Raw genomic sequence first — 19166 nt, 5'->3', positions numbered from 1 at the left:
ATGACCTCCTCCTGGCCTAACAACGCTATGCAATTTCAAAATAAAGACATTCGTAGATCCCTACTACAGAAACCAAAAGACGTGACTGGCTAGCAGGCCGAAAAGTAGAGCAAAACATATCATCGCACTGCCCATTATTGGCATCTAAAACTAACGAATTTATTTTGTCAAAATGTAAACGTGTAAGCGTACAAAACTCAGTTTGATTTCGAAGAGATTATTTGAACAAACTTTATACCTACAACATTGAAATGTTATTGTCATGCAACATGTACAAAGTGCTATAGTAGTGTCGCGCGAGCACTCTCCCGACAGCCAGCGCTGGAGGCGATAAAGCCAACTGAACAACATTAAAACTAAAGAAAAAGGAGACACACCAGCTGTGCCATCTAAGCAGAAATGAAATGGAATATACATAAATACCACCCTACGTACTAAAAATAAAATCTAACAAAAAATATAATATGCAGCTACAAAATATGTATATCTATTCAAAAAGAGATGCGACCTGGGCCTTATTCAATAAACGTTACAATCTACAAATACTATTCACAGTTACAATTCTATAGGTGTTCTAATCAATAATCAAATATGTCGCTGCTGAAACAATATACATTAATTAATTATTGACACAGTCACGATGACTATTATCTTTTCAAAGGGAAAAAGAAAATGACTATTTTGTAAAAATGAATTAAACCTTGTAGGTACGGATTTTGTCACTGTTGTTTACAATAACGTTATGTACCTAGTGGTGCATTTAGGTTTTAACTACCTGCAAGCTACAATGCCTAAACAATATACCTCTAGGTTTTTATAAATAAGTATGCAAAGTTTTTAATATACCTGTTCGCTACATCTCTACATAGTCGTGTTTACTCATATTTTTTTGGATTGTAAAGTTGATTAAACGAGGCGCTCATTGTTAAATTTATATATTCTTCGTATACACATACATTGTTTATTAGTAAACGGTAAACCATTCGTATCAAAAAGTAATGAAGATGAGCGACGATCATAAGCAACTGTCAAATAGAAACAATCGATAATAATTTGACATCAAATCACAACCGTTTTGTAAACAGTTATCACCGCTCGACAATCGCAGCCAGAAGCGCTGCCTCTAACCGTACCAAACTTAAGCTAACTACATGAAAATAAATCACATTGGCTTTACTGATGCTGGCGTTCAATGCTGCTGGGTCCGGTGTCGCTTTCGACCGGGCCCGGGTGGCGGTCGAGGTCGGCGTCGGCGTCGGCATCGGCATCGGCGTCGGCGTCGGCGTCGGCGTCGGCGTCGGCGTCGGCGTCAGCCTCCACCTCCTCCGCTTCCACGGCTGTGTGAGTGGGCTTATTGCAGTTTGCCTCCCGACCGTTAATTTCGTCTTGTTCTTCGATAGAGTGTTCATTGCGCAGGCTAGTACCACTGCCGCCGCACTCGCCCGTCGGCCTCAGGACGAGATACATTAGCAAATCCGAAAGAGATATAATGCCAACTACTTTGTCCTCCTCATTTACGACTACTAAACGATGCACCTGAAATGAAAATATAAAAAAATCTAAATTTAATTCAATCATAACGGACAAAAAAGGCTTTTTGTTAATCATGAATTTATAAACCTCTCAACCGATGTAGTTTATTTGTGTGGTTGCGGGCGGTTTCTTAACCTAGTTTAAGATTTAAAATCAGTCTATGTCTATCATTAATAACCTTTTATTTTTTATGGGTGTTAATTATACCTACTATACTATTAGCAATACTTTCATCATCGTTGCAATGACGATAAGATTGTGATGTCATGGTATGGTTTGACCACGACATCGTGAATACATGAATGTTTTCCTTGTTTCCTGGATTAATTATTTTTTTATAGTATACATTTTATTTGAACTGTAGTCTAAATATTTGGCTTGGCTAGGTGTCCAGCGGCAGATTTCCGATTGTATGTAGATTAGCTTGGCTTGGCTTATATGGAAATTTAACACGGATGAAGTCGCAAGCAGTTCTTTACTAAATAATTTACACGTATTCCAAAACTTCGCATTAAGTACTTGACAGAGAACATACCTCGGCCCGCACTATCCTTTCCATGACCTCGTATAGCGTTTCGTCCAGCGTACATTTCTGAACACCTTCGAACCACTCGTTTCGATGTTCGTTTGCCGTCTTGAGGGACACATCTAAATTATTGTAAGTTTTTTCTGCAGCTAAATTCTGTAACAAGTAAATTAAAAGGTAAAGTTTATTTTATATGAAGAGACCTTTCTACAGACAAGCAGTTGCAATACACCCGTAATTCCATTCTTTACGCACTATTTTATATTGTTACATTAAATCAATAATTAAATGTAAGAATTTGACTCTCATTTGGTCCCATACAAACAGTTGATCGTCACAACAAACCGGATCGATTGATATCACGAATGAAAACTAGTGTATAGTCTGTGGGCTGTACTATGTAGTTTGTATACTTACAACATAGACTAGGAATCCTCTAGACTGAGCATAGTAACGCTACCCCCTCTGCCACTTATACGGTAGTTTTACTCCATCTTCAAGTCAATCCCGTGCCGTGATTGGTCCGTGTCTTTGAACGGACCAATCACGGCACGGGATTCGCTCACCTCGTCCCCCCGCACCCCCGTATTTTTGGCAGCGTCGGTTTCATAAAATAATTGCTCTAAACTCAGTCCAGAGGATTCCTAGTCTATGACTTACAATGACATCGAACTTGGCGTAGATGTCCTTGAGGCGGCCGTCGGCGTCGACGAGCGGCAGCGCGGACACGCGCCGGTTGACGAACTTGCTGAGCGCGTCGATGATGGACGTGTCCTCGGTGGCGGTCTCGATGTCGCGCAGCGTGCCGATCTGCAGCTCGCGCACCTTGCACTGCAGGTACGACGGCTTCGGCAACTCATTTATCTGCACACAATGATTTATAACTCAAGATAGGCGTTCCAAAATTGAAGCGCTTACCTTGTGACAAATTGGACAAGTTGCCTTTAGTCGCGGCTGGACAAGCGAGAAATGTGCACGTGCTAACGAGCTCCCGCACACCGAATGAGAAACAGACGAGCTTATGTTTAACAACGAGTGTGACAAAGATGGATGGAATGAGAAAATTAATCAAAAATAACAGATTTCTTCGTAGGCACAGAAATAAATATGGAAGTATTTTTTGTGCTCCTCAAGTATGAGTTTATACTCTATCTATGGTTATATAATATCATTGTCTGCACATACAATAACTAACTAAACATATTGCACCACAAAATAAAACAAATTCAACATATTTACCTACAATGTAAATAAAGGTAGCAACAGGCGGTCTTGTCGCTGTAAGCTAACCTTAGGGCGGCAGGATATAAAGAACAAAAAGCTTTAAAAACAGTACGTGCACTGATAAATTACAGGTATAAGATGTGTCACATACTTATATAGGTACAATAAGATAAGCTGCATTTTTTTTCCATGTCTACTCAAAGCATTTATGGGCCGAGTGAGGTAAAAGCGCGAGCGAAGCGTTTCTGTTTCCAGTTGGGAAAAAATGATTTCGTATACATATTTGTCTGGCTGTTCTCCTTTACAGATCGCATTTTTGTGAGCTGGTTCCATAACAATGTTTTTTTTTCTGGATTTATTTAAAAAAGCACAAATATACGAGTAGACGAGGTCTACAACAAACAGAGCCACTAGCTCTTAACGCATAAACGTAACTATCAAGATTATCTCAGCGCTGATGGTAATGGCATTAAGGTAGTGTAGGTTTTAATGAGTTTTGAGCTAAATGGACACCTCCTTTAAGACTATTTCAGGTCATCAGTTCGAAGATAACGATTGTCATCTTTATATATTTCATCATACATTCTCAAGCGCGTTTTTTTTAAATCAACCCGTTTAATTTATATGCTCGATAACGAGCTGGCGGAGCTGGATATATTTTTCACCTGTGACTAATATTCGTGATATATATTAAAATACCACTGTGTAGTTAACTCAAATAAACCCAAAAGACGTTGCTCACTCACAAAGCAATGCACCAAGATAAAAAATAGCTGACCTTTAGGAGTTCATAACATGATCCGTTATTGTGACGGTAACAATAGAAACTAAAAATACATTCGATGAACAATTATCACACTGGAAACTTATTGGTTTAGATTTTACTGTAAGCTAGACCGATGAATAAAATCTTACATTCTATTATTTTTATTTTCTAAGGCATATCCACACTTCGTGCTCGACATATTAAACGTCATAACAATTAAAATTAGTAAGATACAAAGCATGTTATGATTTAAACATAGTTGAAGTATGACGTCACCGTTTTTCATTTTCTTGATAATAGATAATTTCATGATTCCTGCGAAACAGGTTAATAATCTATGCCTACTACCTATTGCTTCAGTGCCGTGGCGTCATGTCATATTTGACTAACTTTTTTATCGCGATCTCTAACTGCTCAGTTATTTTAATTTGGGATATGGGAATAGAGTTTTTCTCAAACATGCAATGAAATGTCGTTGCTACGAGCGTTATAACAGGCTTCGAAGTAGGTATCACGTTTCGGGCGGAGCAACTCGAGAAAACTGTAAAGGAATTTCATACAAAATTGAAGGCCGGGAAGTAATTATTTTAATTTCCATTTCACAGATATTTGTGACACAGCATCGTGGCAAAAAAACTATAGGCAGTATTTGCTTTATGGTGTGATTTCTTTTTTTTTCATCTTTATAGGGCTGTATGTCCTAAACCGTGCGTCGTAGCGCAAAAATAATCAAATTTTCGTTCCCCTTTAAGGAGCCCCTGAGTTATATTTAAAAAACACGAAAAAGAAAAGAAAAAAGAAAGAAAAATATTTGTAGGGCTGTATCTCCTAAACCGTGCGTCGTAGCGCAAAAATAATAAAATGTTCGTTCCCCTTACGAACCTCACGCACTGAACAACCTATCACATTAACAACCTATCACATTAGGACATGAAACAATCATCATCATCCTCCTCCATTTTAATTATTATTTCATTGCATGTTTGAGAAAAGCACTATACATGCCTAGCCGTGAAAAGGTCTTACCGGCTTCGTATCACTATCCGGCCACCCTATGGTCGGCCGTCTATACCTACTCACCCGGCAAGCCCTTCTGTCTGCAGTAATGTACGGTCGACTACAAAGAGATGTATCCACTTTTTCACCTTATTACAAGGCAGTAAGGTGAAAAAGTGGATACATCTCTTTGTAGTCGACTGTACTATTACGGACACTGCTGTGTCGTATAGGTATCGGTATAGCTAGGTTACTTACGTAAAGGAACAGGAATCTCAATATCCTCTTATGTGTCAGGATATAGAGCACGTTTCCGGTTTCGGGGTCGATGACCGGCAGCCTGTGGATGCGGTTGGAGATGAGGATGCGGATGGCGTCGTACAGCGACGAGTCGGGCCCGATCGACACCAGAGACGAGCCTTTTAGAACCTCTGCAGACAAACAATTCACGTGACATCATTTGGGGAACTTGAACCTAAATGTGGCCGCAGGGAGTTATTCGCTGTTCTTTTATTTAGAGACAGTTAAAAAAAAAGCGACCAAGTGCGAGTCGGACTCGCCCATGAAGGGTTCCGTATTTAGGGGATTTATGACGTATTCAAACCAATTTTCGGTGGAAGTTTGCATGGTAATGTACATCATAGGGCGCCGTGGTGGAATGTCATCGGTCCCAGTGCGCCCTCACGAACGGCAGAGAAACGCCGGAGATAGTAATGTACATCATATATTTTCTTTAGTTTTATCATTCTCTTATTTTAGAAGTTACAGGGGGGGGGGACACATTTTACCACTTTGGAAGCGTCTCTCCCGCAAACTATTCAGTTTAGAAAAAAATGATATTAGAAACCTCAATATCATTTTTGAAGACCTATCCATAGATACACCACACGTATGGGTTTGATGAAAAATTTTTTTTTTTGAGTTTGGGGGTTCCTATGGGGAACCCCCAAAATTTTTTGTTTTTTTTTTCTATTTTTGTATGAAAATCTTAATGCGGTTCACAGAATACATCTACTTACCAAGTTTCAACAGTATAGTTCTTATAGTTTCGGAGAAAAGTGGCTGTGACATACGGACGGACGGACAGACAGACATGACGAATCCATCCTAAAAATCGGAAACTTCGTACTTTCGGGACGTTAAATCTTCCCTTATTTATTGTGAAAATGTAACTGAAATTTCCGTTCGCTGCTTTAATATGAATTTTTGGAACAATACTCCTCCAAGCCCTAGACATATAAAATGATGCATTCTGGATCGTTTTACTATCCCTATATAGATACTGCGATCTCATATCATACACTCGAGCTACTTTGTGTATCAAGGTTTAAAAGCGAGGTGGAATTCGTTTCCCAGAGCGTGGCGCGGGATTTAGTGACACATACCAGGATAATATTGCTGTTATTACAAACAAACACGACTTTCATAAAATGATACTTTAGCCGATGTTTTTCATCTACAAATATTATGCATAGGCTAATTATGGTCGAGTGCAGATAAGTGACGTACTTAATATGAATCATTCCATTTTTGCGGCAGTGTGATGAAAAATAACATCTCTCAGTAACCCGTATCTTTCGCACGTCCAATGTCCAATTCCACACCTTTTAGATGCATGATAATTATATTGTCAGTAGAATTAATTATTCTTGACTTATCATATGGCATCATAGACTAGGAATCCTCTAGACTGAGTTTAGAGCAATTATTTCATGAAACCGATGCTGCCAAAAAGACGGGGGTGCGGGGGGAGAGGTGAGCGAATCCCGTGCCGTGATTGGTCCGTTCAAAGTCACGGACCAATCACGGCACGGGATTCTGACACTTTGACTCGAAGATGGAGTAAAACTACCGTATATAGTGGCAGAGGGGGTAGCGTTACTATGCTCAGTCTAGAGGATGTCTTGTCTGTGTATGGCATACGCGTGTTAGAGCATGGCGCCGTAGCGCGAAGCACGCCCGCCGCAACCTACCGCACAGTTCGCATAGTTAGCACGCTGTCAAGCTTGAAACTAAGCAAGCGCGTGCAAGACTGGCGGCTGTATAGGGGTACTGCCCGCACACACCCTGGTTTAGCTTGTATAGCCATTTAATTTAAAGGTCATGAAGCACGTTTTAACGTTGCTGAGTGCCAGACAGGTGCCAGACCATTCAACCGAAGCCACTTGTGCAGCTGTTCCGTCACGTGCTGGGCCAATAGGGATTGTAATTGCTGGACGTTGGGTATTATCTGTCGCTGCAGATATTAGTGTAAAAACTTAAACTCCGCACAAGTAAGCATGCTAAATAAAATAGTTTATGGTAAAATGTGAAAGCGCTTACGTCTCCAGGTCTCGAGGCGGTGCTCCTCGAGCTCCTCCATGGCCACGTCGGGGCTGGTGTAGTACATCTGCAGGATTTTGATGAAGTCTGTGATGGTCAGCATGCCGATGAATTTCTGCTTCTGCGAGTCCCACAGCGGCGCCGCGCGGACGCCTACAATACAAACAATGTTTTATTCAAATTACTCACTAATTTATATCAATACGTCTACTAAACAATTATTGTATGAAGATAAAAAGTTGGTGCGGTACACTAAAAAACATCATTTTAGGTAGCATTGTTAATGTACGAAGATTAATTATTGTGTTATCACAAGTCATGATGTGACGAATTTTGATATCGATCATAGTTATCATAGTTAAGCCCGTCTAGTGTAGGTACAGGTAAGCAAACAACATCCCAGCCAGCGTCTATAGGATTCTGAAACCGCTTACCCAGGTGTCATGTATGCATAACGTGTATTTGCCACAGATATGGTTTATCAATGAAATCTGACTAACGCATAGCTGAACCAGGAACTCGGGTTTAAAGCATACGTCTTTACAATCTCCACTTTAATTTTATTCTGCTAAGTAATGTATACTCGTATACAAAGCCGACACAAAATAACGTTAAGACATACCACCTCAGTAAGAAACAATACGAAGGCAATTTGGAAAAGTGGAGAATGTATTTAGTACTTAAAATATTCTTATGCCTACCGATATAGGCACGTTGATAGTATACAGTTCTTAATATCAGAACAGAACCTCATTTTAAGACGTGCATATATTATGCTATGAGAAGTATCAACGTATAAAACAGCTGACGTGGAACGATAAACACCTTTATCCAAGTTAATACGTATTGTTTCTTATGGAGGTTCGCAGTCCGTGGAGGCTCAACAACTGTATCAACATAAAAGAACAACAATTACATAACTGTTATGGGTTTCGCAACCATTCGCTTTGCATTTACGCAAATGCTTCGACCTTGGGCCGATTCCTATCTAATATACCTACTTAAATGGTGATAATTGTAATATAATACTGATTGCAGTGACACTCACTTGCCAATCGAACAGGTAAACTAGCGCGGAATCGCCGAATCACATTCGCAGTAGCAGCAGGCTTATACAATTTAAAAAAATATGATATTATACTTTGTGCACCCAGCTCTTACTTAAATATACACGCTTGTAGTCAAACCGATATAAACAAATACCGGGTCTATAAAAGTGGTATGTGTCTCCGGGAGGATTCGCAAAGCATATTGAGTATGATTCAATTACCTATGTCAAACATTTCTCATAGAGTTTGTAAGGCCACGGACTGGACGCAAGCAGCGCATCCTGCCCGGAGCACAGGGCAGACACGCCATACATCTAAAATGATTTGCGTTTATATGTGTGCGCGGCACGTCTGTACACGCGTCATTGTGTATCTGACGGACTTCTGGCATGCTCTCAGTAGAGCGACTTACGCACACATTCATGTCGCGGCCAGTCGCGGGGCGAGGTAATCCGAGTCGGGGCGGGGCGGTGCGTGTCCGTTCTGTATGATAATACTATTACTTATTCTGTGCCCGGGGCCTAATACCTACGAATAGGTACTGTACGAGTATGTAGCCACGCATTTTTAGCATGACATGTTATACTTACATCGTTAAATTGTGTATAGGGCATTTATTTGTGTGTTTATCACAAACAGTTGTTCCCGAGTCGTGGATGTTTTCTATGTATATAAGTACCTATTTATGTAACTATATCTATAATTATATTAGTCTAGTCTAGTACCCACAACACAAACCTTATTGAGCTTACTGTGAGACTAGGTCGATATGTGTAAAATTGTCCTATAATATTTGTTTATTCCTGTAAGTTTGTATTCTTAGCACGTGTGTTCTACTGTGAAATTGAATCTATTGAAACCGATTTTGATAAATAACGTATGTATGTCTCAGTCTAGGGGGACCGGTACGAATAATACCCGTAGTAGTGTTAGAGTTATATTAATTATTTACTTAATAGATACCTTCATGTAAGCAAGACATTTTGTAAAGAAATATTTTCTTCAGACACGAAGTGCCTCGTGCCTGCATTATAAAATGCGTAGGCGTATGTGACAAAGTTAATGGCATGCAAGTTTATTCAGCGCAAATAATTAATGGAGTTGGTAGTTAGGTATAGGGGTTTCTTTACACTTTTTTTATAGGCCATGAATTGTTGCTAATTGTTTTATTAGACTTTTCAAGGACGTACGATAAAAACTGCTGTCTGTCTTGTAGTTAGTGTACCTATAGGTACAAGATAGAAGAGTCTTTACACGCGCAAGGAAGAATATTCGAGATGATGGTTAATAAAGCGTTAAAGGATGCAGTCATCAATAAATATAGGTACGTACCTACACAGAGACACGATTCACTACGTAGGTAGAGAACCGCGTCTAAAAATACATAAACTTAACGTATTTTTTAACCGACATCAAAATTCTAAAAGAACAAGGTTTTCAGTTCGTATGTATGTTATTATAATTATTTGTAATGTTTGTTACCCCGGAACTCCGTAGGTTCTCAACCGATTTATATATTTATTTTGTTTGAATATATAATTATACAAACAGATTGATCCCATTATTGTCGTGAATCCGTGAGAAATCCAGGGAGCTATTCTAATGTTATAGGCATACATGTAGTGATTTTCAATTTTTAGATTTTCATCATCAAATCAAGCATTTACATACAAAAAAAAAGTAACGTTTGATGTAGTGGAACAGCTGATGAAGACCATAGCGGATCATTTATTGGTAGGTACTCATGTAGTTATTAAGAGATGCACTAAGTAAGATAATTGTAATGGAATTTAAAACTATTGTATGAAGATTATTTTATTATTTGTCTTTGCCAAGATACAATAATTTTCCCTACCACCACTTTGACTCGGTGACCTAGGATTCACTACTCTGAGGTAAAGCTTAATAATAGTTAAATAGTTCAATATTATTTCCTAATTCATATATAGGAAAACTCAATTTTTTTACCCGTTTGGTCTGGTAACGAATGTTTGGTTAACACCTAAAATAAATTATAATTACTCGCAATATGACAATAAAGATTTCAATTTCAATTTCAATATTGAGCCGTTTCAGTATGCATTACGTACTAATACTAACATAATTACTTTCGCCGAATTGCAGTTTAACTGGTGAGCGGTAGGTCAATTCAAAGAGTAGGTAATTTATCATTAATAGGCAATCATTATTCCAGCGTAGTTCGAAACAGTGTAACATGCTCTTATATCAGACGCTTTTCATCTCTATAGTTTTAATTGTAACTGTGAAATATGGGACTACTTACGGGAATAACGGGATAACATTGAAATACGTGCTACTAAAACTATACGTAGGTATTTAAGGACTGAACATCGAACATATTAGACACGTGTCAACAGAAGACTTAATCATCCTGACATGCAGAATACATACAACACAGTTACCGAAATTAAGGAGGCAAATGATGTTACTCTACGATAAGTACAGTTGTCAGTAAAAATTTACAAGCGTTTAGTGTTAAAAAAATTCTGCACAACCAAAATAATAAATAAATATACAGATTATTCAGAATAGTTCTTCTGCTGACTGTAGATGCGTAAATATTTACTTAATAATGATCGTGCGCACACATACCGTTGTAGACGAGCGCAAAGAATGCCTTTTTGACAAGCAACTGAGTGTCGAAAACCACGAGCTTGGCGGATGTGGGGATGAGGTCGTAGCATTTATGAAACTTGAAGAACTTCACGAAGATCTGAGACTCGTCCTCTTCTGAAAATCACAATATAGATAGTTTAGTGAATATCTTTATTGATAAAGTGCGTCCAGATCTGGCTAAATCGCACCCTGTTCACTCGACTACACGCTCCCTTCACATAGTACCTACTTAGGTAAGTACTACCATATGCACGGAGCAGTTAACGATGCTACCGCGGCGCAGTCGCCAAATATGGACGCACCTATAAGTAAACCTTGGGGATTATATTATTTGATTGCATATGTATAGCTTGACAAGGAAAAAACTCATCTATTCAAGAATACTTATATGGGACATTTATGAATCCATTCGATCGTAAAACGTGACAGGAACATCGACACAATAATTTACAATCGATATTAAATACTATGTATGTATACTTTTGGTACTCGTACCTACAGATAACACCAAAGGCAGCAGATCTCTAGTAATTTAACAAAGAGAGATACAACAACAAAGAGAGGTAGAACAATAGATTGTGACAGATACTTTTCAACGCGAATTGTAGAGATATATTTATATTTGGATAAGTATTCCAAAATGGCAGCTACTTTTGATTGATGCTGACTGTACTACGAGTATGGTTGTATCTGTAGCGCATCAGGGATTATTGCTGAAACGCGCATAAATAGATTGCTTCTATACGACTATGCGCAAACGATGTACATCCTTGGTGGGCCTGGTGCGGGCCAGCCCCAACCCTATCCTGCATTCGATAGCCGAGAGTTCGACTGCCCTTCTGGCAGTTTTTTGCAGTCCGACCAAATTTATATAAAAAAGATGGCCAGACTGTAAAAACTGCCACGCTAAGGTGAGGCCGACCAAGACATACGTCAACGGGTTTAATTTAGCTACAATAATCCGTTTTTTGTTGTAATTATATTCTTCGATGAAGTAAATTGTAGCTAACACGTGGTACCACAAATTTGGTCGGACACAGGAACCTGCCAACATAGGATTTAGGCGACTTCTTTTTTTTTACTGCCTTATGAGATTTTTTTGATGAATTTTTGTACCACTTTTTGCCATTTGCGCGAATAAGAGCAGTTGAAGCTACTAAAAGTCAGCTACCCCTGTCCCCTACAGAGTAGGGAGTAGGTAATTTAAATTTTTATCAGGTAGGATTTCATGCAGTCGGCCACCGGACTAACTCCAGTTACCCACCAGTTTTTAGACAGAATTCTATCGTTAGTTTACATACTGAAGATATATAGGTACCTACCCTATTAAAACAGGTTCATTTACCTATACTCATAAGGCAACTAATCCCGAGAATTGGCGCGTAGGCACTAGTTTTTACGAAAGCGCCTGCCATCTAACCTTCCAACTCAGAGGCAAACTAGGCCTTGTTGGAATTAGTCCGGTTTCCTCACGATGTTTTCCTTCACCGAAAAGCGACTGGTAAATAACAAAAGATATTTCGTACATAAATTCTTGTTCTTCCGAAAACTCATTGGTACGAGCCGGGGTTAGAACCCGCGACCTCCAGATTGAAAGTTGCACGCTCTTACCGCTAGGGTACCAGCGCTATCTAGAATCATAAACTAGATTCTAATGGCATTTTTAAAGACGTCAAACGATTCCAGTGTGAGTTATAGGTAATGCAAAGGTTAGTGAAACGGGGCCATAACTCCAGCTAGCTAGGATTTATTTTCGATGTATTCATGTTTTTATAGGCATTAAGCCAAATAGGAGTGATTTGAGAATGTTGGTAATCAATAAATTAAGAAAGTGATATACACAAGTGGTCAATCAATGACGTTGCCAAAAGATAGAGTGCTATATATAGTGTAATAACCATAATAAGTTATAAACGTTTTTCTATTTTTTTACAGGTCAACCGATATTCGTTTATACACTGGAACATTTTACGAATGACGCACATGATCTAAATACATATAGGCCATTGGACACGGCGAGTTTCTTGCCTTGAGCGCGGACGCGCCGCGCCGTGATGTCAAACAAAACATAACCGCACAAACGCACTCAAATCGTCGTTGCTGCATTTAGCATATAGTGGGACATCAACATTTAAATGTAGGCAAGTGGGTAGATACTATCTCATATTATTTTAGTACAGAAAAAGTTACAATTAGCTACAAAAAGAAGCATAAGACGCAAACTAAAAATTTCATCACAACAAGATACAAACGAGGGAAATACGTCAAAATCGAGCGGAGCAACACTAGACGTGCGGCGTGGGCGCCATAAACAAGCCGGCACCTTTCAGAAGCCAATCGGCTAGGAACGCCTTCCACGCGCGGCTGACTTCTTCGAACTCCTTGATGAGATCGATAGAGTAGACGGACTCTTCGCCGTCGCCGGCGGCGAGAGCGGGGTTGTCCGAGAAGTAGTGTAGACGCAGCATGCACGGGGCCGCGCATCGCCCGGTGCGGCCCGCCGCGCCTCCCACGGCTCACTGCTAATTATAAGCACAGAGGCGCGCCATGCCGCGGGTGCCGGGAGACGCGCGACGAACTTGACACCGCTGGCGCTGCCACCGCACCGTCACTGCCTCGCCACCGCCACGCCGCCGCACCAAGGTGTACGCCTGCGGTGTACGGTGTACGACCCTCACGCGTCGCTTGATTTTACTACGCCGGTGACACGTTACATGTGGTGCAACTAATTAATATATTCACCAAAATAAGTAATAATTTAGCCTTACGACAGGCGGAGGAAATCGCAAGACACTTAGGCAACTATTAGGAGTGTGCTTAGACACCCCCCACGCCGTAGGTAGGTAGGTCGGTAAGTCATTTCCATAGGGAGATATATCAATGGTTTTGTAATTTGTTGAGAAAATACAATCAATAGTATAGTTGTAAACACGAATAATTCAAGTAAAAATAGTGTTCATCATGTTTACTTATGCCTACAGAAATAAAAGCGACTGCAAGATTGTTTAGTTAATAAATTTCCTCGCAGTAGTAGACTCGGCCGAAAGCGCAATAGATAAACTCGTATCTTCGAGGGGCTCCCCTGAGAGATGCTCAGCGCACTTTTTAGCCGCTTCAACAATATTCTATATTTATTCATTTATATATTTCCTCGGGCTAATCATCAGCTCACTAACATTTAGAGACCATCTATTCATTGAGAAGCATGTATTTCATTCCTCCCTCATTGTCATGACATAAAACAGGGCGTCCGGTAGCTGGCGTGGGCGCAAGGAGCGGACGCGCGCACGCGGGTTCCATGCCATTGTCGGTAAAATATGACACGCGTCCGCGCCAGTCAGCGGTGCCAGGGTTGCCAGATGGTCGGGATTTGGCGGGATTCTCCCGATTTTTAACATGTGTTCCCGATTCCCGACAAAGTGGAAATTGTCCCGAAAAACAACTTCACGTTATAAAACAATAATTTCAAGTTCCGTCCCGTTAGCGCGCGCGTGGCGACTTGGCGAGATTGGTCAGAGCAGCTGACGTAGTGCTAACAATGTAAAATATCGTTGTTTTTAATACAATTACTTTAATTTGAGTGATTTTTTTCCCGACTTAAGTCCCATAATCCCGAAAAATTTATATTTTGTCCCTATAATAGCGCCTTTCGATCTGGCAACCCTAAGCGGTGCCCATAAAGTAAGGACACTAAACACGTAAAATTTCGTACACTGATCCGCCTGTTCCTATCGCGTAATTATAGTGCTATCCCGCTAATGACACTTTGCGAATGGGACAGCAATATAATTATGCGCGTGCGGCAGAGATAGGAACAGGTGGCTCAATGTACAAAATTTTTGTGAGCTGCTGTCGTGTTTAGTCTCCTTAATTTACAATTTTTCATTGAACCGTTCACCCGTTCCGTGCAAACGGACAGCTGCGGACGCCCTGATTGCGAATAAGTACTTACCTAAGTCTGATAGACTGACTTTTTCCAAAAACGGATCTGCGACTGGTAACTGTAACAAAAAAAGTGTTCTTGTTAAGCAAATAAATATCAACGCGCCCAGAATTAAGGTATAGCTACTCGGCTTGATTTGTAGTTTGTATGTAGTCATGTCATGTTGTTCTGTTGTTTTAGAACCGTACGGAGAGATTCGTAACTATAAACTTACATACCAAACATTAGATCACATCCTACCTAAACATAGAGAATTATGTACCCAAATTTACAACATCATTTAAATAAGGCATCATGTTTGGCATTATGCATAATATAACATTGATATATGTTTTATAACAATAGCAACATATAACCCTGGCCCATAGCCCTGGGTTTCACGATCATTATAAATGTTAGTTTAATTACAGTTTAGTCTTGTGATCTTTTAAATATTATAATAATTTATTAGTTTCTGGTCTTTAAAAGTTGTAGTGAGCTAGTCAATTTCAGGTGGTGATTTATGCCTTGGCGGACTGTGGTGTTTGTATTTCAGTGAACTTGGTGTAATCGTGAAGCCGATTCTGATTTTACAATTTATTAAGAGTTTGATCATGTTATGGTCGGATGATAGTACATATTACAAAATCATAATTTCGTGAAACGGGACATCACTTAAACTGTGATGCTCCTTGGGGGTAAAATCCCACATTAACGTGTTGACTAATCACACAAATATACGTTTTTGTCGTCCCCGTTCGTTGTTTATCAACGCTTTTTTTATTAATTAGTGTAGTTTTATGTACATTATTCCACACATTGCATTAAATATATGCAATTCAACCCAATTAGGAATGGTCAGGTATTCAGGGTTTAGTACAAACGAATCACAATTGAAACCGGTGTGAACCTGACGCGGTGTTACACAGATAGTAATGGATATACCTAGTGCTGTGCCTAAGTGCCTAAACAATTTGACACCTTTCAACAGGGTCAAGTGGTGATTCACTTAGTCGGCGGGAGTCGAGCGGTTGAGACGACTTTCAATTCGGAAGTGGGTTCGATGGATACGAAACGAAACTTAGGTATTTATGAAATGTCATTATCTATAAAAGTTGGTTATTTGTACTATAATGTCACCCGCTTTCAGTTTCTTGATAGCATTAGCAAATCCTAACCAAGAGGGAATTGTTTCAAAATACGACCAGGAAAACTGAATGAAAATGGAATGGATGAAGGATAACCTCATGAGAAAAAATATGTCTTATAATTTTTAAACCGAAACGACGGGCTGCCGTGACTTTTGTGAGGCTGTTAGCAAGATATAAAGCGTTTATTTGAGCAATCTACTAATAAGAATGGAACATCGTAGGTATAACCCCGCGAAGTGTAAGTTAATGACATCCGTGGCGCGGTGGCGAGTGGTTACATTGCCGAGCGACGCTCTTCGCTTTTCGGCCTCCTGCGATACTACACGTCCCAATGTTGTCCTGTAGGAGAAGGAGGTAAAGACTCACCCCTCTGGAGTCTCGGAACAGTATAGCCGCGTGGTGCGGGTCGAGGAAGGCGTCCGAGGCGCGGTGGCGAGTGGTTACATTGCCGAGCGACGCTCTTCGCTTCTCGGCCTCCTGCGATGCCGCGCGTCGCAAATGTCCTGTTACAACGAAATTCATTACTTAAGTACAATGTGTCACACCTTCAGTTAGCAATCACAAGTGATGGGTATTAAATAATAAAATAACATGTTCCTTAGTTAACGGTTCTTTAAATAGTGTTATGGTCTTGGGTCATACAGAAACAAATCCTCCCGGGGGTCACACTAGATGGGCAGGGCAGGCAATATAATACGTACGTTTACTTGGGCCAGATAGCATCCTTCGGAAACGGACAATCCGCGGCAATCGATGGACGTATCGAAAACGCCTGGAAGAGCTTCTGGTCCATGAAGGCGCTTTGAACCTGACCTTCCCCGGTGTCTCAAGCGCAAATTCATCGACACGTGTATCCTGCCTATCCTAACCTATGACGCTCAAACATGGTCGTTAACTGAGGCTTTAAGTCCAATGTCCAAACTCAAAGTTTGCCAGTGAGCGATGGAGCGCGCAGAAACACGAAACTGCGCTCCAGAACTCGAATTGTATATGTAGATGTATCTACACCTATGTCAAGATCGCTGAGATAAAGTGGGGCTGGAAAAAAATAACGTATATATACCTACGTTTCAAAAACTCATAAGTACGAGCTGAGGTTTGAACCCGTGACCTCCGGGTTGAAACTAAATTTATTCACTGTTGACAAAATTTAGAATCAAGTCAAGCCGTCTCAGATTTAGCTTTGAAAAATCTACCGAAATAGTGGACGATTAATAATAATATGGACAATCAATCCTAAAAAAGAACCTTAGGTACTCTGTATGACCCATTTACATACATAATTATCTATACGAATTGGAACTCCGGTGATAATTCATATTGACGAAGTTTTTTTAGATACGGTAATTACTATGTGCTAATGTAAATGTAATATGCGTATCGTTGTAGCTCTCTCTTGACACTGGTGTGCCCTTGTCGGATTCTGGCCTGGACATTATTAGTTTGTTTTAGAACGCAATAAAACGCTGAAAGTGCAAACATCAACTTTATTCATATCTTATACTTTAAACGAGCAATTCTTGTACATATATATATTTATATATTTCGGGGATCTCGGAAACGACTCTACGGATTTCGGTGAAATTTGCTATATATATGTGGTTTTTGGGGGTCGAAAAATCGATCTAGCTAGGTCTTATCTCTCGAGTTTTTACATGTTTTTCTCCCAGATATGAAAGTTATATTTCGACAAACAGTACTTATGATTTTCTTTTTAAACCCTCGCGAAATGCTGTCGCTTCTTTAAACCTTGGGCTCCATTAAAATTAAATAGGTACCTTTGAAAAATACTATAGATGGGTTTGATATTGATAGTCGTTTACTCCAGGCTAACCAAGATAGCGCTAAAGGGACCCACTGATTAACAGTCCGCCGGACAGTATCGGCCTGTCAGTTAGAACAAAATTTTGACAGTTCCGAACAACTGACAGGCCGATTCCGTCCTGCGGACTGTTAATCAGTGGGCCCCTTAAGATTGTTTAAATGGAAGCTTAATTCACCAAATATACTGCTAGTTGTTATTGCAGTCAAAACACGAGAAACGGTAAGTACTACCAAAAACGTCACTTTTGACACTGACAAATCTGATTCATAACTAATCCAGATCTAATTCATAATACGCCTCATACGCCTGTCAGTTGCATTGTTGTTATTCGAAGGATACTAGACCACTACTAGACCGCGATGCTCAGAACTAACCCAAAACTGAGGTAAGTATTTTGTATTCTCCCTCCTCCCTGAGCTGTTGAGCTGGAGGTTCCCACAGTTAACATTAAAGCTTTGCAAAGATTTTTTGTAACAGTCGCTCACGCCATTAATACACTCATGTTCAATTTTTAATATACCTACATAGCAGTAAACAGGAACTTATCTTGCATAGCTAATCTAGTAATCTACCTACCTACCTAGTTTAGATATTTAACTTCGTAACTCGAATACCTACATAATTTCGTCTATTATTGGTTAACTAAGTAAAATAAATGTTTTTAAATATATGTCTTTTTTTTAAATAGTTGATTGCCTTCTATGGTAAGTATGATACCTACTATAAGGAAATAACATAAATCGATCTAATTTAATGGTGATATGAAATATTGGGGTAATTTTTAAGTTATGCTATCCCCGCGTTAATGACATAATCCGCGTATGCCTCACGGGTGCACGCGTATGTCAGCTCTATAGTTATGTATCGTTCCTCGACTCAAGACTCAAGGCTGTACTTGTTGTTGTGAGAATGGCCTCTTTCTACGTTGCGGGCTTGATTATATTTTCAGGTAAAGATTAAACTGCTTATCACTGATAAATAATACTAATCTACTTACTACCTCCTAGCCTAAGCGTACACTCTATAAAATAAAGACCATCAACTAAGTGCAGTTTTCTTTTAGTTGACTTTTAATGATTCTGACACTTGGAGACCTTTACATCCCTAAGTATTTATTCATTTTATTATTTTTATTTTATTGTACATACTTATATTTTTAATGATTCGGACACTTAGAGACCTTTACATCTCTAAGTCAATTTAGGCTAGTAATTA

General features: G+C 39.7%; 1 protein-coding gene across 1 annotated transcript in view; it reads right to left on the bottom strand.

Annotated features, from left to right (window-relative positions):
* Nucleotides 1-1173: 1173 nt before the first annotated feature.
* Nucleotides 1174-19166, bottom strand: part of LOC134661820 (uncharacterized) — a 78068-nt gene continuing 60075 nt past the window's right edge. Inside the window, exons 9-16 of the mRNA XM_063518014.1 lie at nt 16493-16629; nt 15006-15054; nt 11030-11167; nt 7368-7520; nt 5304-5476; nt 2720-2923; nt 2069-2215; nt 1174-1536 (exon numbers count right to left, since the gene is read on the bottom strand). Coding sequence (XP_063374084.1) covers nt 1174-1536; nt 2069-2215; nt 2720-2923; nt 5304-5476; nt 7368-7520; nt 11030-11167; nt 15006-15054; nt 16493-16629 — 1364 coding nt within the window. The remainder of the gene's footprint in view (nt 1537-2068; nt 2216-2719; nt 2924-5303; nt 5477-7367; nt 7521-11029; nt 11168-15005; nt 15055-16492; nt 16630-19166) is intronic.

The sequence above is a fragment of the Cydia amplana genome, chromosome Z, assembly GCF_948474715.1.
Source record: "Cydia amplana chromosome Z, ilCydAmpl1.1, whole genome shotgun sequence".
Lineage (NCBI taxonomy): Eukaryota > Metazoa > Arthropoda > Insecta > Lepidoptera > Tortricidae > Cydia > Cydia amplana.
Note: the sequence above shows the minus strand (reverse complement) of the source record. Positions and strands in the feature narration are given on the sequence as shown.